Source organism: Bombina bombina, chromosome 5 (genome assembly GCF_027579735.1).
Source record: "Bombina bombina isolate aBomBom1 chromosome 5, aBomBom1.pri, whole genome shotgun sequence".
Classification (NCBI taxonomy): Eukaryota; Metazoa; Chordata; class Amphibia; order Anura; family Bombinatoridae; genus Bombina; species Bombina bombina.
In genome coordinates, this window is record NC_069503.1 from 633748564 (window position 1) to 633775436 (window position 26873).

General features: G+C 37.9%; 1 protein-coding gene across 1 annotated transcript in view; it reads left to right on the top strand.

The window, feature by feature from the left end:
- The window catches only part of PTPN3 (protein tyrosine phosphatase non-receptor type 3), a 651525-nt gene that overhangs the window by 478757 nt on the left and 145895 nt on the right, over positions 1 to 26873 (top strand). Inside the window, exons 17-20 of the mRNA XM_053714599.1 lie at positions 8091 to 8292; positions 10607 to 10684; positions 11405 to 11461; positions 21146 to 21302. Of these exons, the coding sequence (XP_053570574.1) occupies positions 8091 to 8292; positions 10607 to 10684; positions 11405 to 11461; positions 21146 to 21302 (494 nt within the window). The remainder of the gene's footprint in view (positions 1 to 8090; positions 8293 to 10606; positions 10685 to 11404; positions 11462 to 21145; positions 21303 to 26873) is intronic.

Genomic DNA, 26873 nt, shown 5'->3' on the forward strand with positions numbered 1-26873 from the left:
GACTGTCCCTTTAATTTGTGTCATACAAGCCACTGCTGACTCACAAAGAAGATGTAGTGTTTGAATACTGGGGCACAGCCCGCAGCATATTTGCGTATGCAAATTACTAGAAGCATTTTTGCTAATGGATGTATATAACAAAAATTCTTCTAAAACCGTGCACATTTCAATTTTGACCTTTTCTATCCCTTTCAGTATTAACATTCAATCCTAATTTGATTAAAATAATAATAATTCTTAAACAATTAGATTATTTATTTAAAATTGGTGATAAAAGTAAATCAGCTATGGCAGCCATAGTATTTAAAAAACGGAGTCTGCTTGGAAGTAAATAGCTTTACTTGATCTTTTTCCACAGAGAATCCTAGGAAACAATGCAAGCAGATATGATACGTTAGGTTTCAATTTTAAATTATGGACCACATGTATTTTTGAACTATACCTATTTGTAAAACTAGGAGTGAATTAAACCTGCATGATTTGTCCATTCTGATATGCTTAGTTGTTTAACTGATGTGAAAAGCATTGGTAGTGCAAATCTCCATTAATTATCACTGTGCATCCTCATTTGTGAGTATCCCTTAAGATGAATTTTAAATTATTTTTAAGCATCTTAGATTTTCATTTATTTCCAGTACATTTAACATTTGTATGAACCATATTTTAAAGATTTTTAAGGAATAATCATTGACAAAAAGTATATATATATCCATGTTTAGAATAATTTCTGAATCATTTTTGAACATTACTGCCTTCTAGTGTTTTTTTCATGTATTACAGATAGACTTTTAATTCAAAATAACATTATAAATTGCAGAAATTGGGATTGAGGAAAACAACTAAACAACTTAAAGGGATAGCTATAAATGTTCTCATGTGAATAGGAAAAAATATAATTTAACCATGTTAATAAACCTTTAGCTAGAAAATTTAAATTGATTTAAAAAGATATTGAAAGTGATGTGAAACACCTGTTTGTTCACACCTGTAACAAAGGATTATGTACTTACCGGCATATAAAGACATCTCCCATTGCTCTGTTCCTGGATTGTGGCATTAAATAGTATTACTTATTTAGTACAGAAACATCCATATTTCAAAGACAAACAAAAAAGTAATTTGTTTTATTTAAAGGATATTATAGTACATCAGTAAAATGAGCTACTGAATATGGCAAGTGAGCCAGCCAGGAACTGCATTATCTGGGTCTCCAGCTAGCCACCAGCCTGTGTCCTGCTTAGGAGCAAAAGTGCATTACTGCTCTGTGTAGCGCTTGTCTTTAGGAACGTAGTGTGTGTGTGTTAAACACACAGTTAGAGGCATGCAGTCATACATTAGTAAACTTGCTAAATGCAGTAAAAATAAACTTCTATCTCTTGCGGGAAAAACATTTTTGGATCAGCCTCTTCTCAAAAATATATGTTTCTCTTGTTAAGTGTATTCCAGTCCACGGATCATCCATTACTTATGGGATATTCTCCTTCCCAACAGGAAGTTGCAAGAGGATCACCCACAGCAGAGCTGCTATATAGCTCCTCCCCTAACTGTCATATCCAGTCATTCTCTTGCAAGCCTCAACCAAGATGGAGGTCGTAAGAGGAGTGTGGTGTTTTATACTTAGTTTATTCTTCAATCAAAAGTTTGTTATTTTTAAATGGTACCGGAGTGTACTGTTTCTCAGGCAGTATTTAGAAGAAGAATCTGCCTGCGTTTTCTATGATCTTAGCAGAAGTAACTAAGATCCATGGCTGTTCTCAAATATTCTGAGGAGTGAGGTAACTTCAGAGAGGGAATGGTGTGCAGGTTTTCCTGCAATAAGATATGTGCAGTTAATATTTTTCTAGGGATGGAATTTGCTAGAAAATGCTGCTGATACCGAACTAATGTAAGTAAAGCCTTAAATGCAGTGATAGCGACTGGTATCAGGCTTATTAATAGAGAGACATACTCTGATAAAAATGTAATATAAAACATTTGCTGGCATGTTTAATCGTTTTTATATGTATTTGGTGATAAAACTTATTGGGGCCTAGTTTTTTCCACATGGCTGGCTTGAATTTTGCCTAGTAACAGTTTCCTTAGGCTTTCCACTGTTGTAATATGAGTGGGAGGGGCCTTTTTTAGTGCTTTTCTGTGCAGTTAAAAATACTGACAGAGACATTCAGCTTCTTCCTGCATGATCCAGGACATCTCTGGAGGGCTCAAAAGGCTTCAAAGTCGTTTTTGAGGGAGGTAAAAAGCCACAGTAGAGATGTGGCAGTTGTGACTGTTTAAAAAAAAACAAAAAAAAAAACGTTTTTGTCTTTTATTATTCAGTTTTGGGTATTAAGGGGTTAATCATCCATTTGCAAGTGGGTGCAATGCTCTGCTAACTTGTTACATACACTGTAAAAATTTCGTTAGTGTAACTGCCTTTTTTCACTGTTATTTCAAATTTTGACAAAATTTGTGTTTCTTAAAGGTGCAGTAACGTTTTTTATATTGCTTGTAAACTTGTTTAAAGTGTTTTCCAAGCTTGCTAGTCTCATTGCTAGTCTGTTTAAACATGTCTGACACAGAGGAAACTTTTTGTTCATTATGTTTGAAAGCCATGGTGGAGCCCCATAGGAGAATGTGTACTAAATGTATTGATTTCACCTTAAACAGTAAAGATCAGTCTTTAACTATAAAAGAAATATCACCAGAAGATTCTGACGAGGGGGAAGTTATGCCAACTAACTATCCCCCCCCTTCGCCTCCCGCTCAGGGGATGCACGCTAATATGGCGCCAATTACATCAGGGACGCCCATAGCGATTACCTTGCAGGACATGGCTGCAATCATGAATAATACCCTGTCAGAGGTATTATCCAGGTTGCCTGAATTAAGAGGCAAGCGCGATTGCTCTGGGGTTAGGAGAAATACAGAGCGCACAGATGCTGTAAGGGCCATGTCTGATACTGCGTCACAATATGCAGATCATGAGGACGGAGAGCTTCAGTCTGTGGGTGACATCTCTGATTCGGGGAAACCTGATTCAGAGATTTCTAATTTTAAATTTAAGCTTGAGAACCTCCGTGTGTTGCTTGGGGAGGTATTAGCTGCTCTGAATGACTGTAACACAGTTGCAGTACCAGAGAAATTGTGTAGGCTGGATAAATACTATGCGGTACCGGTGTGTACTGATGTTTTTCCTATACCTAAAAGGCTTACAGAAATTATTAGCAAGGAGTGGGATAGACCGGGTGTGCCTTTTTCCCCACCTCCTATATTTAGAAAAATGTTTCCAATAGACGCCACTACACGGGACTTATGGCAGACGGTCCCTAAGGTGGAGGGAGCAGTTTCTACTTTAGCAAAGCGTACTACTATCCCGGTTGAGGACAGTTGTGCTTTTTCAGATCCAATGGATAAAAAATTGGAGGGTTACCTTAAGAAAACGTTTATTCAACAAGGTTTTATTTTACAGCCCCTTGCATGCATTGCGCCTGTCACGGCCGCGGCGGCATTCTGGTTTGAGGCCCTGGAAGAGGCCATCCATACAGCTCCATTGACTGAAATTATTGACAAGCTTAGAACACTTAAGCTAGCTAACTCATTTGTTTCTGATGCCATTGTTCATTTGACGAAACTAACGGCTAAGAATTCCGGATTCGCCATCCAAGCGCATAGGGCGCTATGGCTTAAATCCTAGACAGCTGACGTGACTTCGAAGTCTAAATTACTCAACATTCCTTTCAAGGGGCAGACCTTATTCGGGCCTGGTTTGAAGGAAATTATTGCTGACATTACTGAAGGTAAGGGTCACACCCTTCCTCAGGACAGGGCCAAAGCAAAGGCCAAACAGTCTAATTTTCGTGCCTTTCGAAATTTCAAGGCAGGTGCAGCATCAACTTCCTCCGCTTCAAAATAAGAGGGAACTTTTGCTCAATCTAAGCAGGCCTGGAAACCTAACCAGTCCTGGAACAAAGGCAAGCAGGCCAGAAAGCCTGCTGCTGCCTCTAAGACAGCATGAAGGAACGGCCCCCTATCCAGCGACGGATCTAGTAGGGGGCAGACTTTCTCTCTTCGCCCAGGCGTGGGCAAGAGATGTTCAGGATCCCTGGGCGTTGGAGATCATATCTCAGGGATATCTTCTGGACTTCAAAGCTTCCCCTCCACAAGGGAGATTTCATCTTTCAAGGCTATCTGCAAATCAGATAAAGAAAGAGGCATTTCTACGCTGTGTGCAAGACCTCCTAGTTATGGGAGTGATCCATCCAGTTCCGCGGACGGAACAAGGACAGGGTTTTTATTCGAATCTGTTTGTGGTTCCCAAAAAAGAGGGAACCTTCAGACCAATTTTGTTTCTAAAGATCTTAAACAAATTCCTCAGAGTTCCATCTTTCAAAATGGAAACTATTCAAACCATCCTACCCATGATCCAAGAAGGTCAGTACATGACCACAGTGGACTTAAAGGATGCCTACCTTCACATACCGATTCACAAAGATCATCATCGGTTTCTAAGGTTTGCCTTTCTAGACAGGCAATACCAATTTGTAGATCTTCCCTTCGGGTTGGCTACAGCCCCGAGAATCTTTACAAAGGTTCTGGGCTCACTTCTGGCGGTTCTAAGACCGCGAGGCATAGCGGTGACTCCGTATCTAGATGACATCCTGATACAGGCGTCAAGCTTTCAAGTTGCCAAGTCTCATACAGAGATAGTTCTGGCATTTCTGAGGTCGCACTGGTGGAAAGTGAACGAGGAAAAGAGTTCTCTATCCCCACTCACAAGAGTCTCCTTAGGGACTCTTATAGATTCTGTAGAAATGAAAATTTACCTGACGGAGTCCAGGTTATCAAAACATCTAAGTGCTTGCCGTGTTCTTCATTCCATTCCGCGCCCTTTGGTAGCTCAGTGTATGGAGGTAATCGGCTTAATGGTAGCGGCAATGGACATAGTTCCATTTGCGCGCCTTCATCTCAGACCGCTGCAATTATGCATGCTCAGTCAGTGGAATGGGGATTACACAGATTTGTCCCCTCTGCTAAATCTGGATCAAGAGACCAGAGATTCTCTTCTCTGGTGGTTGTCTCTGGTACACCTGTCCAAGGGTATGACCTTTCGCAGGCCAGATTGGACAATTGTAACAACAGATGCCAGCCTTCTAGGTTGGGGTGCAGTCTGGAATTCCCTGAAGGCACAGGGATCGTGGACTCAGGAGGAGAAACTCCTTCCAATAAATATTCTGGAGTTAAGAGCGATATTCAATGCTCTTCTGGCTTGGCCTTAGCAACACTGAGGTTCATCAGATTTCAGTCGGACAACATCACGACTGTGGCTTACATCAACCATCAAGGGGGAACCAGGAGTTCCCTAGCGATGTTAGAAGTCTCAAAAATAATTAGCTGGGCAGAGTACCACTCTTGCCACCTGTCAGCAATCCATATCCCAGGCGTGGAGAACTGGGAGGCGGATTTTCTAAGTCGTCAGACTTTCCATCCGGGGGAGTGGGAACTCCATCCGGAGGTGTTTGCTCAGTTGATTCATCGTTGGGGCAAACCAGAGTTGGATCTCATTGCGTCTCGCCAGAACGCCAAGCTTCCTTGTTACGGATCCAGGTCCAGGGACCCAGAAGCGACGCTGATAGATGCTCTAGCAGCGCCTTGGTTCTTCAACCTGGCTTATGTGTTTCCACCGTTTCCTCTGCTCCCTCGACTGATTGACAAAATCAAACAGGAGAGAGCATCGGTGATTCTGATAGCACCTGCGTGGCCACGCAGGACTTGGTATGCAGACCTAGTGGACATGTCATCCTTTCCACCATGGACTCTGCCTCTAAGACAGGACCTTCTGATACAAGGTCCTTTCAATCATCCAAATCTAATTTCTCTGAGACTGACTGCATGGAGATTGAGCGCTTGATTCTATCAAAGCGTGGCTTCTCCGAGTCAGTCATTGATACTTTAATACAGGCACGAAAGCCTGTTACCAGGAAAATCTACCACAAGATATGGAGTAAATATCTTTATTGGTGTGAATCCAAGAATTACTCATGGAGTAAAGTTAGGATTCCTAGAATATTGTCTTTTCTCCAAGAGGGCTTGGACAAAGGATTATCAGCTAGTTCCTTAAAGGGACAGATTTCTGCTCTGTCTATTCTTTTGCACAAGCGTCTGGCAGAGGTTCCAGACGTCCAGGCATTTTGCCAGGCTTTGGTTAGACTTAAGCCTGTGTTTAAACCTGTTGCTCCCCCGTGGAGCTTAAACTTGGTTCTTAAGGTTCTTCAAGGAGTTCTGTTTGAACCCCTGCATTCCATTGATATTAAACTTTTATCTTGGAAAGTTCTGTTTTTGATGGCTATTTCCTCGGCTCGGAGAGTCTCTGAGCTATCTGCCTTACAATGTGATTCTCCCTATCTGATTTTTCATGCAGATAAGGTAGTTCTGCGTACCAAACCTGGGTTTTTACCTAAGGTGGTTTCTAACAAGAATATCAATCAAGAGATTGTTGTTCCATCGTTGTGCCCTAATCCTTCTTCAAAGAAGGAACGTCTTTTACATAATCTGGACGTAGTCCGTGCCTTGAAGTTTTACTTACAAGCTACTAAGGATTTTCGTCAAACATCTTTCCTGTTTGTCGTTTACTCTGGACAGAGGAGAGGTCAAAAAGCTTCGGCAACCTCTCTTTCCTTTTGGCTTCAGAGCGTAATACGCCTAGCCTATGAGACTGCTGGACAGCAGCCCCCTGAAAGGATTACAGCTCATTCTACTAGAGCTGTGGCTTCCACCTGGGCCTTCAAAAATGAGGCCTCTGTTGAACAGATTTGCAAGGCTGCGACTTGGTCTTCGTTTCACACTTTTTCAAAATTTTACAAATTTGATACTTTTGCTTCTTCGGAGGCTGTGTTTGGGAGAAAGGTTCTTCAGGCAGTGGTTCCTTCCGCTTAATCCTGCCTTGTCCCTCCCATCATCCGTGTACTTTAGCTTTGGTATTGGTATCCCATAAGTAATGGATGATCCGTGGACTGGATACACTTAACAAGAGAAAACATAATTTATGCTTACCTGATAAATTTATTTCTCTTGTAGTGTATCCAGTCCACGGCCCGCCCTGTCCTTTTTAAGGCAGGTCTAAATTTTAATTAAACTACAGTCACCACTGCACCCTATGGTTTCTCCTTTCTCTCTCTGTTTGTTTTCGGTCGAATGACTGGATATGACAGTTAGGGGAGGAGCTAGGGTGATCCTCTTGCAACTTCCTGTTGGGAAGGAGAATATCCCATAAGTAATGGATGATCCGTGGACTGGATACACTACAAGAGAAATAAATTTATCAGGTAAGCATAAATTATGATTTTTTGGTTTTGAAATATTAGTAAATCACTTTTGTGTTTTAAAGGGATTTGAAACTGACACTTTTTCTTTCATGATTCAGATAGAGCATGCAATTTTAAACAACTTTCTAATTTACTCCTATTAACAATTTTCTTTGTTCTCTTGGTAACTTTTGTTGAAAAGCAGGGATGTAAGCTTAGTGGCCGGCCCATTTCTGAAGCTCTATTACGGCAGCAGTTTTGCAAGAATGTTATTAATTTGCAAGAGCACTATTTCTTGCCATTTAGTGCTCCAAATGCATACCTAGGTATCTTTTAAACAGAGAATATAATAGAAAGTAAGCAAATTTGATAATAGAAGTAAACCGGAAAAAAAAAAATGGTATGTTCTGTCTTCATCACAAAATAATTTTTTGGGTTTCATATTCCTACCAGCTGAATAGGAACATGGTGATGTGAAAGAAGAATCACACAGACTTCTCATTGAGGCTTATTCAAGAGCTGATTATAAAAACAGGAGGCTCTTTTTTTTACTTTTTATAAAGATCATTAACACATGATTAAAAGTTATATTTTGCATTGGTGTTGGTTCATTATGCCTATGTGTAGTAACTGTAAATTAAAATACATACAAGTATTCTACATTTGGAAATGTTGTTGAACTATTACAGATGAATTTGTGCACTGTGGGAATTATATACAATACAGTTATGTTTTCTTTTTGTTTTGCTCGTCTTCTCATTTCCGTGCCTTGACTTCATGTTGGCTATCCATGTTGTTGTTTTTTTCCAGGACAATATTAGATCACAGCCCAAGAGAAAACAGTGTGACAGTTTCCCACCCAGTTTCCTTACACTATTCTCCAAATGGGTTGTCAAGTCAGTCTTCGCCCTCTCATCCTCTTGAGGGTGTAGATAAGAAGTTTTTAGAAACGTATGATAATATTAAAAAGTCGACGTCAACAGATGATTCGTGTCAGTACTATTGTGATAAGGTATGTAGCGGCTTGTTTCATCATATCTGAACTTGCTTGGCTGATTTTGCATGTCCTTATGAGCTTTGAACAATCTAAAAAATTACGAGAACATTCAACGATTTGTTTTAATATTAATAATAAAATATCTGTATACAAAATATGTTTTTAGAACATGCTGCCTCAGAAAAAAACAAAGCAAAACACGGGCATTGCCTTAAACTAGCATCTTGAGTATGCTTATATAGGGCCAGATTACGAGTATATTTAACGCTAGAAGTAAGCGTTTTGTGTGCGCCAGGTAGCGCATGTATTACAAGTTGAAAGTAAAAGGTTTTCACTTGCGTGCTAAACTGAAGCACACAAAAAGCCAATGTTAGAATATATCGTGACTGCGTTAACGTATTCCCTCATAGAGGTCGATGGAGTAAAAAAATATGAAAGAAAAACCCTACTCGCACGCAACCCCGATCACATATTCTCGAGTGGGCTAACCCAACATGAAAATATGAATATTTCACATTCTGATGTTCTTTACATAGCAGAATATGTTCTTTTTATTATAAATATATATATGGTGGTATTTTGTACAATATATATCTATATTTATATATATATATATATATATATATATATATATATATAGTGCCCTTCACAAATATTGGCACCCTTTGGTAAATATGAGCAAAGAAGGCTGTGAAAATGTTAAAAAGTACACAAAAATACTCTGCTCTCATGGATATCAAACAATTGCAAACACAACACAGGTTTATCCAAAAAAAAATAAAAAAAATAACATTTTATTCTATGTGAAGAACATTGGAATGTAAAATATGTATGTCTATGTGGTAGGTTAGCGTACGTACGATAAGTGTTTTTTGTTTTGTTTTTTATAATGAGTGCTCCATTGAAGTTTATGGGGAGAAGACATTGTCCTGGTCACGATATCTGAAGTTAGTAGGGTTTCGCTTGAATTAACTTTTTAATTTCAACGTGTAATAAATGCGATAACCCAGCCACGTTAAAATTTTACTTTGAGCGCAGTTAGCACACAAGCAAAAAATTTAATTAGTGTGCCACTTGTAATCTGACCCTGTATTGGGTTGTGGGTTCAGTTAGCAGAAACAATTTCCCATACATTTTAAACTCTACAGCTGGTATAACAAGTAATTGGAAACACGTTAAGGAGAAAACCGTTTTATAGTACACTGTCCTTTCACGTTCAGCGCTGAAATAAGTGCAATGCAGTGTTTCTAAAGAAAATGTAATCTTAATAATATTCATCTATAATAAAGCAACAAAGGTATTTTACTCTCCATTTAACAACAAGGATATCAATATAGGAAAAAAAATATCTGGGCTAAAAAAGAAAAAAAATATATATTAGGGTTCTGTATAGAAAGATAATATCCTAATGTATGTGTCAGTCATGTTATTTACCTTTTTGCAATTATATCTCTAAAGTAATAAATATCTTCAATATATACCATAGAAGTTCAGTAATATTCTAGCAAATACATCATTCTGGTTAGGCTAATACTGACATGGAAACACAGATTTTACGGTGGGTAAAGAATCAAGATGCACATATTGCAATCAGTGTAGTATTGGGTGATCCTAAAGATTGCCTTAAAGGGACAGGAAAGTCAACATTAAACTTGCATGCATCAGATAGAGCCGGTCATTTTAAGACACTTTTAAATTTACTTCTATTTTCAAATGTGCTTTGTTCTCTTAGTATCCCTCGTTGAAAAATAATATGCACATATTCTTCACTAGCGGGAGCTAATTGCTGATTGGTGTCTGCACACATTTGTCTCATGTGATTGGCTAAATAGATGTGTTCATCTAGCTGCCAGTAGTGCAATGTTGTCACTTCAACAAAGGATAGCAAGATAATAAAGCAAATTTGATAATAGAAGTAAATTGAAAAGTTGTTTAAAATTGTGTGCTCTATCCAAATTATGAAAGAAAATATTGGGGTTTCCTGTCCCTTTAAGCATATCCTAAGAATTCTCGTATTCCCTTTCTGTGTTTTTTTATCTACCATTGTCTTGGAGAGGCTAATATTAATATAGGCTATGCTGTTCTGTGTAATGGTATATATATATATATATATATATATATATATATATATATATTTAAAAGTTGGTAACGATGTAGATTTAAAAAAATAAATTAATTTAAATGTGCGTTATGTAAAGTTAAGTAGAGCCCCTTTTTAAAAAAAAAAAAAAAAAAAGTATATTATATATATATATATATATGTACCTACTATAGTACTTGTCAAAAGCATTTTTATTGCATGTTAATTATTTATTTTTGCCTAAAATAGAATGAAGTTTCAAATGGAGATTTACTTTTGGTTCGAATCACACCAGATGAAGATGGGAAATTTGGATTTAACCTGAAGGTAATAAATTTACTAAAGTTTTAAAAAACATTATTTTTTTAGATAAATGTAGTGCACTCTTACTCTGGGTAAGGCTGTCGGCTACTTTATCCAGCTTTGAGGTGCGCTACGTTTATCTGAACAGCATGGTCAAGCTGGTTGCGATTAGAGAGCAACCCTGTTTTGGTGATAGGCTCATTATTATTATTATTATTACTTTTAGCATTTATTTGTATTGCGCCTATCACATAGCTCAGTGTGTTAATTCTGTTTTGTGCATACTGCACAATTCTATTTTTTTGTGTTTACTATCCCTTTAAGAGTGTGAGCTACCTGTTTGAACTATTCTAGCTGTATAGCCTCTTCTGCTTCTGCAAAACCGTTCTTCGCTGTAGCACTTGCTGCATTTAAACATTAATTTGTGTGTTTTTTTCTATGAGGTACCAACTTAAATCATACTTTATTTTTTCCTTAGATCACTTTTAGAAAAATAACTTTAGCTTGCAGAAATATCTAACAATGGCTAAAAATAAGTGTTGCAAGCTCTCTGCATTTTCAAGACTGAAAATCAGCTATACTTGAAATATAAGACAATAATAGAATATGCCACATTAATGACTCTATAAACAACATTTGCACAACGTATAAATGGTTGTTTTATGAATGCAATGTTTTGTTTATGTATTTATTTCATTACATAGGCATTGGCTAAATATGTGTATTATTTCTTCAATTCTATAGGGAGGTGTTGATCAGAAAATGCCATTGGTTGTATCTCGAATAACACCAGGATCGCCTGTAAGTATTACCTTGTTTAATATTTTGTGAATCTATTAAAAAGGGATTAAAAAAGCGATCGTTAAACTTGCCCAAATATTACAAACTGTCAAACACAAATATTCATATATTTTACTGTACAGCATTGGACAGGTTAATAGTTTGTGTTAGCTTTATCATGTGTGACAACAATTAGCGCAACAACTTTTTTTTAATTCTTCGCAAATCTTTGTTTCCTCCTTGGAATGTGCCAATGGTATTTGATGTTTATATACCAACTCAATCATTTTGGAATCTTGCACATAAAACTCATTCCTCTCCATTCAATTATGCGGTTTACCATGAAGACAAAGTATTTCTCTTTATTCATCACTAAAAGTAAATAAATAAAGTGGAATATGAAAAAAATATGCACTTTAGATTTGGTAAGATGTCTTTACATATATATGTTAAAGAGACAAAATAATGGAAACTGATATATGTAATTACAGTGGCAGCAGAAAATTCTGTACTCCTACTTCAGTGAATAATGCAGAATCAAGAGTGACTGTTCAGTGTTTCTTCCTTCTGTTCCAAAATGTTTATTTCATGATTCAGATAGAACATACAATTTTAAACAACTTGCATGCACGTGTCTGCAACATTATATGGTAGCAGTTTCATGTTCCTTTAAACTATCAAAGCAATGAGGGCGTTGTGCCGTTCAGGTCTATGGTTCACTTAATAAAGGCAGTTTAGAGTGCCCTATAAATTTTCTGCCCCAGCCTGCCTTTCTTTCATGTAATTGGCAAGAGTCCATGAGCTAGTGACATATGGGATATACAATCCTACCAGGAGGGGCAAAGTTTCCCAGACTCAAAATGCCTATAAATACACCCCTCACCACACCCACAATTCAGTTTTACAAACTTTGCCTCCTATGGAGGTGGTGAAGTAAGTTTGTGCTAAGATTTCTAGATTGATATGCGCTTCTCAGCATTGTTGAAGCCCGATTCCTCTCAGAGTACAGCGAATGTCAGAGGGACGTGAAGGGAGTATCACTTATTGAATACAATGATTTCCCTAATGGGGGTCTATTTCATGGGTTCTCTGTTATCGGTCGTAGAGATTCATCTCCTACCTCCCTTTTCAGATCGACGATATACTCTCAATTTACCATTACCTCTACTGATAACGGTTTCTGTACTGGTTTGGCTATCTGTTATATGTGGATGGGTGTCTTTAAGGAATGTATGTTTTTTATTACTTAAGACACCTCAGCTATGGTTTGGCACTTTATGCATTTATATAAAGTTCTAAATATATGTATTGTACTTATATTTGCCATGAGTCAGGTTGATGTATTTCCTTCTGCAGACAGTCAGTTTCATATTTGGGTAATATAAACATCTTTTATAGAAATTTTTTTCTTAGATTGTTCAGTTGTGGGGTCTTCCAGAGATAGATCTCATGGCCTCTCATCTAAACAAGAAACTTTCCAGATACCTGTCCAGGTCCAGGGATGTTCAGGCGGAAGCAGGGGATGTGCTGACACTTCCTTGGTGTTATCATCCTGCTTACATTTTCCCGCCTCTAGTTCTCCTTCCAAGAGTGATCTCCAAAATCATCATGAAACAATCATTTGTGTTGCTGGTGGCTCCAGCATGGCCACACAGGTTTTGGTATGCGGAACTGGTTTGGATGTCCAGTTGCCCGCTTTGGCCACTTCCGTTCGGCCAGACCTATTATCTCAAGGTCCGTTTTTCCATCAGGATCTCAAATCATTAAATTTGAAGGTATGGAAATTGAACGCTTAGTACTAAGTCATAGAGGTTTCTCTGACTCAGTGATTAATACTATGTTACACGCTTGTAAATCTGTTTCTAGAAAGATTTATTATAGAGTTTGGAAGACTTCCATTTCATGGTGTTCTTTTCATAAATTCTCCTGGCATTCTTTTAGAATTCCTAGAATTTTACAGTTTCTTCAGGACGGTTTGGATAAGGGTTTGTCTGTAAGTTCCTTGAAAGGACAAATCTCCGCTCTTTCTGTTTTATTTCACAGAAAGATTGCTATACTTCCTGATATACACTGTTTTGTACAGGCTTTCGTTCTTATTAAGCCTGTTATTTAATCAATTTCTCCTCCTTAGAGTCCTCCAGTCTATTTGTTTTATTTTCTGGTCCTAGGAAAGGCCAGAAGGCTTCTGCTATTTCCTTGGCTTCTTCGTTGAAACTTTTGATTCATCAAGTTTATTTTGAGTCGGGTCAGGCCCCGCCTCAGAGAATTACAGCTCATTCTACTAGATCAGTGTCCACTTTGTGGGCTTTTTAAGAATGAAGCTTCAGTTGATCAGATTTGCAAAGCGGCAACTTGGTCCTCTTTGCATACATTTACTAAATTCTACCGTTTTGATGTATTTGCTTCTTCGGAAGCAGTTTTTGGTAGAAAAGTTCTTCAGGCAGCTGTTTCAGTTTGATTCTTCTGCTTTTGATTTAAGTTTTTTTTCTTTCAAATGAAATAAACTTATATTTTTGGGTTGTGGATTCATTTTTTTCAGCAAATTATGGCTGTTTTTATTTTATTCCCTCCCTCTCTAATGACTCTTGAGTGGAGATCCAAATCTTGGGTATTGATATCCCATATGTCACTAGCTCATGGACTCTTGCCAATTACATGAAAGATAACATAATTTATGTAAGAACTTACCTGATAAATTCATTTCTTTCATATTGGCAAGAGTCCATGAGGCCCACCCTTTTTATGGTGGTTATAATTTTTTGTATAAAGCACAATTTTTTCCAAATTTCCTTTGTTGATGCTTTCTACTCCTTTCTTTATCACCCCACTGCTTGGCTATTTGTTAAACTGAATTGTGGGTGTGGTGAGGGGTGTATTTATAGGCATTTTGAGGTTTGGGAAACTTTGCCCCTCCTGGTAGGATTGTATATCCCATATGTCACTAGCTCATGGACTCTTGCCAATACGAAAGAAATTAATTTATCAGGTAAGTTCTTACATAAATTATGTTTTCTCTTTCTTTGCTTACTATTATTATACCTTCTATTCTTCCTTTACACATTATAATTTCTGAAATATTACAAGCTGATGTCTCTATGCAAAGTCTGGAGGAAGCATTTTTCCACCTTTTATATTACAGGGACAGTCTACACCAGAATTTTTATTGTTTTAAAAGATAGATAATCCTTTTATTACCCATTCCCTAGTTTTACATAACCATTCTGTGATTATCTTGTATCTAAGCCATTACAGACTGCCCCCTTATTTCAGTTCTTTTGACAGACTTGCATTTTAGCCAATCAGTGCTTACTGCTAGGTAACTCCACGTGCGTGAGCACAGTGTTATCTAAATGACACACATGAACGAACACCCTCTAGTGGTGAAAAACTGTCAAAATGCATTCAGCTTAGAGGCAACCTTCAAGGTCTAAGAAATTAGCATATGAACCTCCTAGGTTTAGTTTTCAACTAAAAATACCAAGAGAACAAAGCAAAATTGGTGATAAAAGTAAATTGGAAAGTTGTTTAAAATTGCATGCCCTATCTGAATCTTGAAAGTTTATTTTGGACTAGACTGTCCCTTTAAGTAATAAAGTTGTATTTTTAAAGCTAATCACAGTTTTGTGCCTGGTTAAAACATATTAGTGAGTGCTTCTTGAGTAAGTTAGGTTAACTGGAATATAAATTATACTTAAAGGGACAATCAACCATAGAATTGTTATTGTTTTAAAAGATAGATAATCCCTTTATTACTTATTCCCCAGTTTTGCATAACCAAGACAGTTATATTAATGTACTTTTTACCTTTGTGATTACCTTGCATCTAGGAACCTTCTTCCAGCCCCATGATCACATGACTGTGACTGTTTATTATCTATTGTCTTAAATTTAGCATTGTATTGTGCTAGATCTTAAATAACTTTCTGTGCCTGAACACAGTGTTATCTATATGGCCCACGTGTACTTTCTGTCTCTTTGTGTTGAAAAGAGATTTAAAAAGCATGTGATAAGAGGCAGCCCTCAAAGGCTTAGAAATTAGCATATGAGCCTACCTATGTTTAGTTTAAACTAAGAATACCAAGAGAAAAAAGCAAATTTGATGATAAAAGTAAATTGGAAAGTCGATTAAAATTAAAATTCCTATCTGAATAATGAAAGTTTAATTTATACTTGACTGTCCCTTTAAGGAGGTATCACACCAACCTTCCTTCCCTAATCCTGTCTAATTGTTTAATGAGAAAGGTGAGGTATCAGGCTTTTGTTTTGAAGATCACCCTTCATGAAGGACCATTGGAGCATGAGCAAATATATGTATTTAGTTTACTTTTTAGAATGTTATTTTTTAACAGAGATTCTTATGTTGAATAAACCTGCTCCTTTTTATGGAAATTTTACAGCCTTGTCACTCTTAATTAAAGGGCCATAATACCCAAATGTTTAAACACTTGAAAGTGATGCAGCATAGCTGTTAAAAGCTGACTAGAAAATATCTCCTGAACATCTCTATGTAAAAAAGAAAGATATTTTACCTCAAAGGTTCCTCAGTAGCCACCTTTGTAAAGGATTTCTAAGCAGCATTTTAGTGTGTCTGTCCTAGGACATCTTAGGGGATGAGCCTTGTGAACTCTCATATTATTTCACCAATCAGGTAAAGGAAGCTTACTATGAAATCTCATGAGAGTTAAGTCAAATCTCATGAGATTACAGTAAGAGTTCATGACCTCAGCACTGCTGATGCTGATTGGCTGCTGTTCATTTCTTCATTTTTTTTTATTTTTGCCTGCAGCTGGGAGCAGGTGAAGTATAACTTTTTACACATAACTTACTCTTCTTAGCTGAGGAGATTGTAAGGTAAAATATCTTCTTTTTTTACATAGAAATGCTCAGGTGATATTTTCCGGTCAGCTTTTAACAGCTATACTGCTTCAGTTTCAAGTGATTTATCATATGAGTATGATGTCCCTTTAATATACTTAGCTATAGAAGATGTCCCTGGTAGTCATAGAAAATATACACTGCAATATGCTGCATGAACGTCCCACTGGTTTTAAGTATATTTACATTTATGTAATATTTTTCAAATATATTATAATGCATTTGCCTGATACTCTGTCATATATATGCATGATAAAAATAATGCTTTTTACAACATCTCATTAAAGTAGGGTTATTGATTTCTAATGAATTGAGACAGAACTTAAGAAACACATTAGTATACTTAAAGGGACACTGAACCCAATTTTATTCTTTTCCGTGATTCAGATAGAGCATGCAATTTTAAGCAACTTTCTAAATTTGGGTCTAGTGTCCCTTTAACCCCTTGAGTGCTAATGAAGGCTCTGAGCCGTCACAAATTGTCTCAGTCAGGTGCTAATGACGGCTCAGAGCCGTCACTAGCACTCTCCCACTTTGAGGGAGATCTGGAGGCTTCCACCGGCTCCTACCCCGGCGATTGGGCCTGCATAGTGACAGGTATCGCCGGGGCTTCACGTTACGCACGGTGACGTCACGCGCAATGACGCACTGCGCAACTTTATTTAACATTAACAATGTTAAATATAGTAGCAGGGGGCATACTGCTTAGAAGCCTGTATCTCAGGCATCTAAGCAGCTACAGACCCCCAAGACCCACCGTTGGAAAGGTAATCGCCTAACCTTTCAAATAGTGTAAGTCTTGAAAGAAAAAAAACCTTTAAAAAACCTTAGCACCCAAGTGGGAAAGTGCTTAGCACTCAAAGGGTTAATACATCTTCTCATGATTACAATAAGGTTCTGTGAAACTGTATTGATGCATAAAGTGGACGTGCCTTAACCCCTTAATGACCACAGCACTTTTCCATTTTCTGTCGGTTTGGGACCAAGGCTATTTTTACATTTCTGCGGTGTTTGTGTTTAGATGTAATTTTCCTCTTACTCATTTACTGTACCCACACATATTATATACCGTTTTTCTCGCCATTAAATGGACTTTCTAAAGATACCATTATTTTCATCATATCTTATAATTTACTATAAAAAAAATTATAAAATATGAGGAAAAAATTGAAAAAAACACACTTTTTCTAACTTTGACCCCCAAAATCTGTTACACATCTACAACCACCAAAAACACCCATGCTAAATAGTTTCTAAATTTTGTCCTGAGTTTAGAAATACCCAATCTTTACATGTTCTTTGCTTTTTTTGTAAGTTATAGGGCCATAAATACAAGTAGCACTTTGCTATTTCCAAACCATTATTTTTCAAAATTAGCGCTAGTTACATTAGAACACTGATATCTTTCAGGAATCTCTGAATATCCATTGACATGTATATATTTTTTTTAGTAGACATCCCAAAGTATTCATCTAGGCCCATTTTGGTATATTTCATGCCACCATTTCACCGCCAAATGCGATTAAATACAAAAAATCGTTCACTTTTTTACTAATTTTTTCACAAACTTTTGGTTTCTCACTGAAATTATTTACAAACAGCTTGTGCAATTATGGCTTAACTAGTCCTAAAGCCCGTTCACACGGGCCGTGTTGTGTTATGTGTTATATGTAATTCATTCTCTCTCTCATTCTCTCTCTCTCTCTCTCTCTCTCATTCTCTCTCTCTCATTCTCTCTCTCTCTCATTCTCTCTCTCTCTCTCATTCTCTCTCTCTCTCATTCTCTCTCTCTCTCTCTCTCTCTCATTCTCTCTCTCATTCTCTCTCTCATTCTCTCTCTCATTCTCTCTCTCTCTCATTCTCTCTCTCTCTCTCTCTCTCTCTCATTCTCTCTCTCTCTCATTCTCTCTCTCTCTCATTCTCTCTCTCATTCTCTCTCTCTCTCTCTCTCTCATTCTCTCTCTCATGCTCTCTCTCTCTCTCTCATTCTCTCTCTCTCTCTCTCATTCTCTCTCTCTCTCTCATTCTCTCTCTCTCTCTCATTCTCTCTCTCTCTCTCTCTCTCTCTCTCTCTCTCTCTCTCTCTCTCTCTCTCTCATTCTCTCTCTCTCTCTCTCATTCTCTCTCTCTCTCTCTCATTCTCTCTCTCTCTCATTCTCTCATTTTCTCTCTCTCTCTCTCTCTCTCTCTCTCTCTCTCTCATTCTCTCTCTCATTCTCTCTCTCTCTCTCTCTCTCTCTCATTCTCTCTCTCTCTCATTCTCTCTCTCTCTCTCTCTCTCTCTCTCTCATTCTCTCTCTCTCTCTCTCATTCTCTCTCTCTCTCTCTCTCTCTCTCTCTCTCTCATTCTCTCTCTCTCTCTCTCTCTCTCTCTCTCTCATTCTCTCTCATTCTCTCTATCATTCTCTCTCTCTCTCTCTCTCTCTCTCTCTCTCTCTTTCTCTCTCTTTCTCTCTGCGCGTGCGATCAGCTGTGCTGCCCGGTCCTCTCTCACTCCCCCTGCGCGTGCGATCAGCTGTGCTGCCCGGTCCTCGCGCTGCTGTGTTTCACCCCTGCGCGTGCGATCAGCTGTGCTGCCCGGTCCTCGCGCTGCTGTGTTTCACCCCTGCGCGTGCGATCAGCTGTGCTGCCCGGTCCTCGCGCTGCTGTGTTTCACCCCTGCGTGTGCGATCAGCTGTCTAAGGCCAAGTGTTTGTCTGTACTGCGCATGACGGCTTCAGACAAACACTTGTCTTTTATAATATAGGATTGGTTGTAAATTCTTCTCTGGGATCCCCTTTGTTCAGAAATAGCAGACATATATGGCTTTGGCGTTGCTTTTTAGTAATTAGAAGGCTGCTAAATGCCACTGCGCACTACACGTGTATTATGCCCAGCAGTGAAGGGGTTAATTATGGAGCATGTAGGGAGCTTTTAGGTATAATTTTAGCTTTAGTGTAGTGTAGTAGACAACCCCAAGTACTCACTTCCCTCCCCCACCCCACAATTGTCCCCGCCATCTTAAGTACTGGCAGAAACTCTGCCAGTACTAAAATAAAAGCTATATTTGGGCTTTTTTTGTGTTTTTTTTAGCATATTTACATATGCTGCTGTGTAGGATCCCCCTTAGCCCCCAACCTCACTGATCCCCCACTAAACAGCTCTCTAACCCTCCCCCTCTGCCTTAATGGGCGCCATCTTGGGTACTGGCAGCTGTCTGCCAGTACCCAGTTTAGTAAAAAATTTGCCTTTTTTTAAAAAAAAATTCCCTTTTCTGTAGTGTAGCTTCCCCCCCCCCCCCCCCCAAGACCAACCCCCCACCCCCCCCCAAGACCAACCCCCCACCCCTTCCAGATCCCTTAGCTGTTACTTTAAAACTTTCAAAACTTTTTTTTTTGTTGCTTTTTACAGCTTTATTTTTCTGCAGTGTAGCGGTTCCCTCCCGCTCCCGCCCCGTGCACGCGCGCGCTCCCGACTGACCCGCCCCCTATCCCGCCCCCCTTCCCTCTACTCGGCACATCGATGGCCGCCCACCCGCCTCCCAGGCTTGCTCCCACCCACCAACGATACCGGCCACCGATGTCCGGTGCAGAGAGGGCCACAGAGTGGCTCTCTCTGCATCGGATGGCCATGGGGGGTTATTGCAGGATGCCTCCATATCGAGGCATCACTGCAATAACCGGAAAGCAGCTGGAAGCGAGCAGGATCGCTTCCAGCTGCTTTCCAGACCAAGGACGTACGCCACACGTCCTCGGTCATTAACTGTCTTTTTTTTGAGGACGTGTGGCGTACGTCCTTGGTCGTTAAGGGGTTAAAGGGATAGTCTAGTCAAAATTAAACTTTCATGATTCAGATAGAAAATGCAATTTTGAACAACTTTCCAATTTACTTTTATCATCAAATTTGCTTTGTTCTCTTGGTATTCTTTGTTGAACCCTAACCCAGATAGACTCATATGCTAATTTCTAAATTCTTGAAGGCCACCTCTTTTCTTGGTGCATTTTGACAGTTTCTTATAGCTAGTTCATGTGTGCCAAATAGATAACGTGCTCACTCCCGTGGAGTTATTTATGAGTCAACACTGATTGACTAAAATGCATGTCTATCGAAAGAACTGAAATAAGTCTGCAAAGGCTTAGATACAAGGTAATTACTGAGGTAAAAGTGTTATAATATAACAGTGTTGGTTATGAAAAACTGGGGAAATGGAAATAAAGGGATTATCTATCATTTTAAACAGTAAAAATTCTGAAGTAGACTGTCCCTTTAAGAAAACAAATGTAAGTCACTTGTTTTTTTTTTGTTTTTTTTTTAACTTAAAGGGACATTAAACACTAAATAAATGCTAGATAGATAGAATGATGCATTCAAAGAAAATATTAGTCTGAGAATAACATGTAGATGTATTTTTAAAGTTTCATTAGCTGCTTAAATATTGACTAAATTAGGTTACATTTTAGTGTCTTTAAAACAATGGGAGCTGCCATATTGTAACTTAGGTCACCTTCTCTGCTGTGGCAAATTAGTGACAGTTATAAATAGGTCACTAGAGTGTTCAGCCAATGACTGTGTGTAATATAACAGTGCTCTACACTTCCATTTCTAACAGGAACTAAAAAGTAACTGAAAGTATATTGCAGACTTCTTTATATATATATATATATATATATATATATATATATATATATATATATATATATATATGATTTATCATTTTATATTACCATCTTAAAGTGTTTAATGTCCCTTTAAGCCAACTAGTTTTATATTTAACTTGATTAAATATTTTTTTGTTTTAATGAACATGGATCCTTTTTATAACTTATGATGTTCTTTTTTAAAAAAAAACAGGCTGACAGGTGTGCTCCTAAGGTTTTGGAAGGTGATCAGATAGTGCTGATCAATGGCCGGGACATCTCAGAGCACACACATGACCAGGTGGTAATGTTTATAAAAGCCAGCCGTGAATCGCACACACGGGAACTTGCTCTGCTTGTCCGACGGAAAGGTAATTTTAAAAAAAATTGAACTTTTTTTTTTTTTTTTTTAAGTATCATGGATGCATTGTACTTTTTAAAAGGAACGTTTTTGTTTTACAGATGTATAAGCAGACATTGTTAGTAGTAAAAGTAATCCTCCGTGCACACCCTCATACTCTGCGCCTGTTCAGAGACCTAGCAGTGGTATGCATTCTTTAGCAATGGTGCAAAATTGAATAAACGCCAATGTATTATATACTCTCGTAGTAGATGTGGTGTTTGAGTAGGTGTGCACAGGGTGTATGTACTTATGCTCCCAGTACAGGAAAAGTTTTCACTGAAACTGTGATATATTTTCTTAGATCATCTTTTCTCGTACATATGTATTGCAAAAAAAAATATTTCTATTCAAAACTTAAAGGGACATGAAACCCAAAAATGTTATTTCATGATTCTGATAGCGCATACAATTTTAAACAACTTTCAAATGTACTTCTATTATCTATTTTGCTTCTTTCTCTTGGCATGCTTTGTTGAAAAGCATACCTAGGTAGCAGTGTTCCCTCTAAGGACAGTTTTGTGTGCAGCCCAGCAGTAAAACAGTTAACAAGAGTACCATACATTGCCATCTGCATTGTGCAGTGTTTGCTAATTGCAGGGTGTGGTTACCTAATTAACTGTTTCACTGCTGGGCCGCACACAAAACTGGCCTTAGAGGGAACACTGCTAGGTAGGCTCGGGAGCTATTTGCTGATTGGTGGCTACACATGTATACCTTTTTATTATTGGCTTACTGGTGTGTTCAGCTAGCTCCCAGTATTGCATTCATGTGCCTTCAATAAAAGATACCAAGAGAATGAAGCAAAATTGGTAATAAAAGTAAATTGGGAAGGTTGTTTAAAATTGTATGCTTTACCTGAATTAACTAAGATAACAATTTGGGTTTCATGTCCCTTTAACGTGTATATATATTTAGATTTTTTTATGTTACTTTATGAATATATTTCAACTAGTAAACATTTGTGTAAATAATACATTTAGCTTTATATTTTCTTTACTGCTTTGAATTTCTCCTCGCCCTCAGTTCATTGTTGATATTTTTCCTTCTCTCTCACTTGTTGCATCAATCATGTGCAGAATTCCCTTGTTGCAGTCCATTGTAAGAACTGTTTTCTGCAGTTCTCTTCATTATTCCATATTGTTAGATATTGATACTTCTCGAGGTAATTTAAAATGTATGGTCAGTATTTTTTTTAAAAGATATTTCTGTGCTAGATAAAAAAAGTAATTAGTTTTTATGCCTCATTGTTTTGTCACTGTCCACCAGTATAGCTATGGGATTTATCCTTACCAGCCACTGAATGATAATTTGTATGCAAACATGCACTTTCTGATTGGTTGATAGTTTCAAAATCAAAGTAAACAACTAAAATTGCATTTTTTCATGCAGCAACATTTTTTGTATTATGCTTAAAGGGACAAGAAACCCATTGTTTTTCTTTCATGATTCAGATAGAGCATATCATTTTAAACAACTTTCCAATTTACTTCTAATGTGCTTCATTAGCTTGGTATATTTTTTTGAAGGAGCAGCCCCATAACAAGTGACATATATACGAATCAGCCATGAATCAGCAGCTACTAACCTGTCTAGGTATACTTTCCAACAAAGGATACAAAGAGTACAAAAGAAATTAGATCATACAAATTAATTTGAAAGTTATTTCAAATTGCACACTCCTCTGTAATCTGCATCATGAAAGTTTGGGTTTCACATCACTTTAATTGCTGATCTCTCATTTGCCTGTGAGAAAGTCAAATTCCATTTTTATGGAGCTCTTTGCTGAAGATTTGTAATCTTTGCCATCTGTTGCATCACTCACTACAGAGTTCCAAACTGCCTCTGGAAGAAACAATAGCACGAGAACTGTGAAGCTTTATGAAATGGGTTTCTATAGCTGAGCAGTTGTACACAAGCCTCACTTGTGCAATTACTAAGTGTCAGCTGGAGTGTAAAACACTTCACCACTGGCTTCTGTAGCTTTGATGAAGAAAGTTTCACTGTCTTTTAGTCTTATGGAGGAATCTGGGTGTAGCTGATGCCAGGAGAAAGCTGCCAGAATGCCTACTGTAAAGTTTGGTGGAGGAGGGATAATGGTCTGGGGCTGTGTTTCAGGGCACGGGTTAAAGGGACATGAAACCCCAAGTTTTTCTTTCATGATCCAGATAGAGAATACAATTTTAAACAACTTTCTAATTTACTTCTATTATCTAATCTGTAAATTGGAAAGTTGTTTAAAATTGTATTCTCTATCTAAATCACGAAAGAAAATTTTTGGGTTTCATGTCCCTTTAAGCCTCTGATTTTCCGTAACGTAAGATGCACAAGACTTTGCAAGAATGGATTACTTGTCTTCCATCTTTATCTGTAATTAGTGTTCTATTCCCACATTGCATCTTAATGCTATAGGATACAAAGACATTTTAGACAATTGGTTGCTTCCAACTTTTCCTGTTCCACCATGACTGTGCCCTGTGCAGAACGTGAGGTCCATGAAGACATGTATAAGTTGCCATTATACAGACACTGTACACCTCTGTCCATAGGCAGTAGACAGATATAATGTACAGTGCATAACAAAATATAACAGAGCAACAGTCCTGACTTTAATACTGTTGGGATGAATTGGAATGGTGATTACAATCCAGATCTTCTTACAGCATCAGTGTTTGAACTCACAAATGCTCTTTTGAATGGGCACAAATTCCCACAGATATTCTCCAAAATTTTGTGGAAAGCCTTCCCAGAAGAGTTGCACCTGTTATAGCTGTGAGGGGGGGGGGGGGGTATCCGTATTAATGTCCATGGCTTTTTAATGGGATGTCCAACAAGCTTTATGTAGGTGTGATGTTCAGGTGTTCACATACTTTTGGCCATAAAGTGTATCATCAGTTACAAATTGCATTGCAAAATAGCTGCAAAAATGAAATGTTTTTAGAACTATTATTTTGTTAGTAAAGTGTTGCTACTAAGGATACAGCCATTCAAAAATAAGTTATATAATCCCTTTTACTGGCAGTAAGGGCTAGGTAAAAATATTAGCATTGATTTTAACAGTCACTTTGTATAATGTTGCATGGTCACATAAACTACGGAAAACTGCTGCATGCATAGGCATTCTCTGTAAAATAGTAGTGCCTAAATGGGCTCTTAATAAAAAAAAGCATGGAGAAAATCCATGTTAGGTTAGGTCTCTAGCAACGCCCCCTTCACCCAGCAAATTGGATCTTGATGGGGATAATACTAAACTTTTAACATCTCATGTATTTGCTGTATCCCTATAATTGTATTTTGGATCACACGGATATGTAGCTTACAGATTGTGATGTAATCTAGTAAGGGATGTACATCAATCAATATTTAATTTTTTTCTCTACACTGTTATATAAACTGAATTCTTATACATATATACATGGTTTATTGGTTTATTTATTGGTTTATTAACCCTAGCTTGGATGGTGCATGCTGAGATCTCAGAGATTTAAGGGGAGATTTCCTTATCAAGTATCTGCCAAACACAGGTAGCTATGATGAAGCTACTTTACAAACTGTGTATTCCTTGAGATGTAGTGAGGCCCAGATAAAATAACTGAGGAGCATTAGAGAAGGGGAGATCTGGATAATCCAGGGCGTAATTTAGATTCACGTTCTCGTGATCCCAGAAGCTTGGAGGACTGGGAATCATGTCTGCTGTATGGGCAAAATAGAACCCAGATAAATGCTGCAAAGTAACAGTGGTGCACATGTTGGTGATTCTGATTGAGTCCTTAATCTTTGCTCATTTTATGTGGTCCACTCCTCCTACAGAAGCATCTCCGGCTGTGCAGAGAAGTTTTGTTGGTGAAATTAGATGCACACTTTCCAATAATCTATGGTCTTCTGTCTTTGTCTGCAATTAGTGTTCTATTCCCACACTGCATTCACAATGACTTTTTGAGGCCTGGAATTATATCCCTTCTAATTTCATACTAGAGAGAATTTAAGTGGGGTGAAGTACCTGAATGCCAGTGGACTTGCGGTGCTTGTGGTATAACCGGACCTTTGTCTTTGCACAATATGTTTCTGCTGATCTAATTACTGTTTGCTCTTCATATCTTATTAAAATGATGTCCTTCTATTCTATAAATCCTTTTTGTATAAAGACATGCAGTATAGTACACAACATTTGATATGCATTATCATATAGTGCAGAGTTTTGTGTTTATTATTGTGTATATGTTCATTTTTATCAATATACAGTAACACGTGTCCAAAATAAGTGTGAGTTCTACTGGCCCCTTGACCCAATCCTGCCAGTAATCCATGTCAAGTTAATGTGATCTATTGTAGAGCTTAAAAGGTTTATCAAGATGCATTTTGCAGCTTCTGAGAACTTACAGTTCAGGCTTGCAAGGGTTAGTCTGCAACCACACTTGTAAGACACAATCTCTGTTTCTTATCCTTGATGGCATAGATAAAGACCTCAAACTCACATGACAGGCCCTGCTCTCATGCAATTAGTTGTCCATGAGCAGGGGGCTGAAGTAAACAACAGAGCTCTTCTGCAATCTTAAATTTTGCCAAGTGACTATTGCGGGTGGACAGATTCTCTGCCTGACAACTTGTCTGCCTGCAGCTTGATTAATTTTCCTGTTTGAAATGCTAGTATCAGTCTAAGTGTAATGACTAAAAAGAAAAGAGATCATATTGTATCCAGGTTCAGGTGTTTTATATATTGTCACCAAGTATGAGAAGCCACCACTGATTTGCTATGTTGTGCAGAGCCACCTCTTTTGTACGTTATGTCATGCATATTTATTAAAACTATTATAGTTTTAATAAATTAGATTAACAATTAAGAGTTTGATGTGATATCAAAAATCTATTTCACTAAAGCATTTTTTTAAGAAGCACTAATGGCAAGTTTATTATTTCTATGGGGTGGGGGTGCAAAATGTGTCTTTGCCTGTTCAGCTAAAAATCCTAGCACCGGCCCAGAATGTCACTTGTGTTTTCATCTATCTATCTATCTATCTATCTATCTATCTATCTATATATATATATTTATATATGTATATATATATATATATTTCTTTCATGTAATTAGCAAGAGTCCATGAGCTAGTGACGTATGGGATATACATTCCTACCAGGAGGGGCAAAGTTTCCCAAACCTCAAAATGCCTATAAATACACCCCTCACCACACCCACAATTCAGTTTTACAAACTTTGCCTCCCATGGAGGTGGTGAAGTAAGTTTGTGCTAGATTTCTACGTTGATATGCGCTTCGCAGCAGGCTGAAGCCCGGTTTTCCTCTCAGAGTGCAGTGAATGTCAGAGGAATGTGAAGAGTGTATTGCCTATTTGAATACCATGGTCTTCCTCTAGGGGATCTATTTCATAGGTTCTCTGTTATTGGTCGTAGAGATTTCTTCTCCTACCTCCCTTTTCAGATCGACGATATACTCTTATATACCATTACCTCTACTGATTCTCGTTTCAGTACTGGTTTGGCTATCTACTATATGTAGATGAGTGTCTTGGGGTAAGTAAATCTTA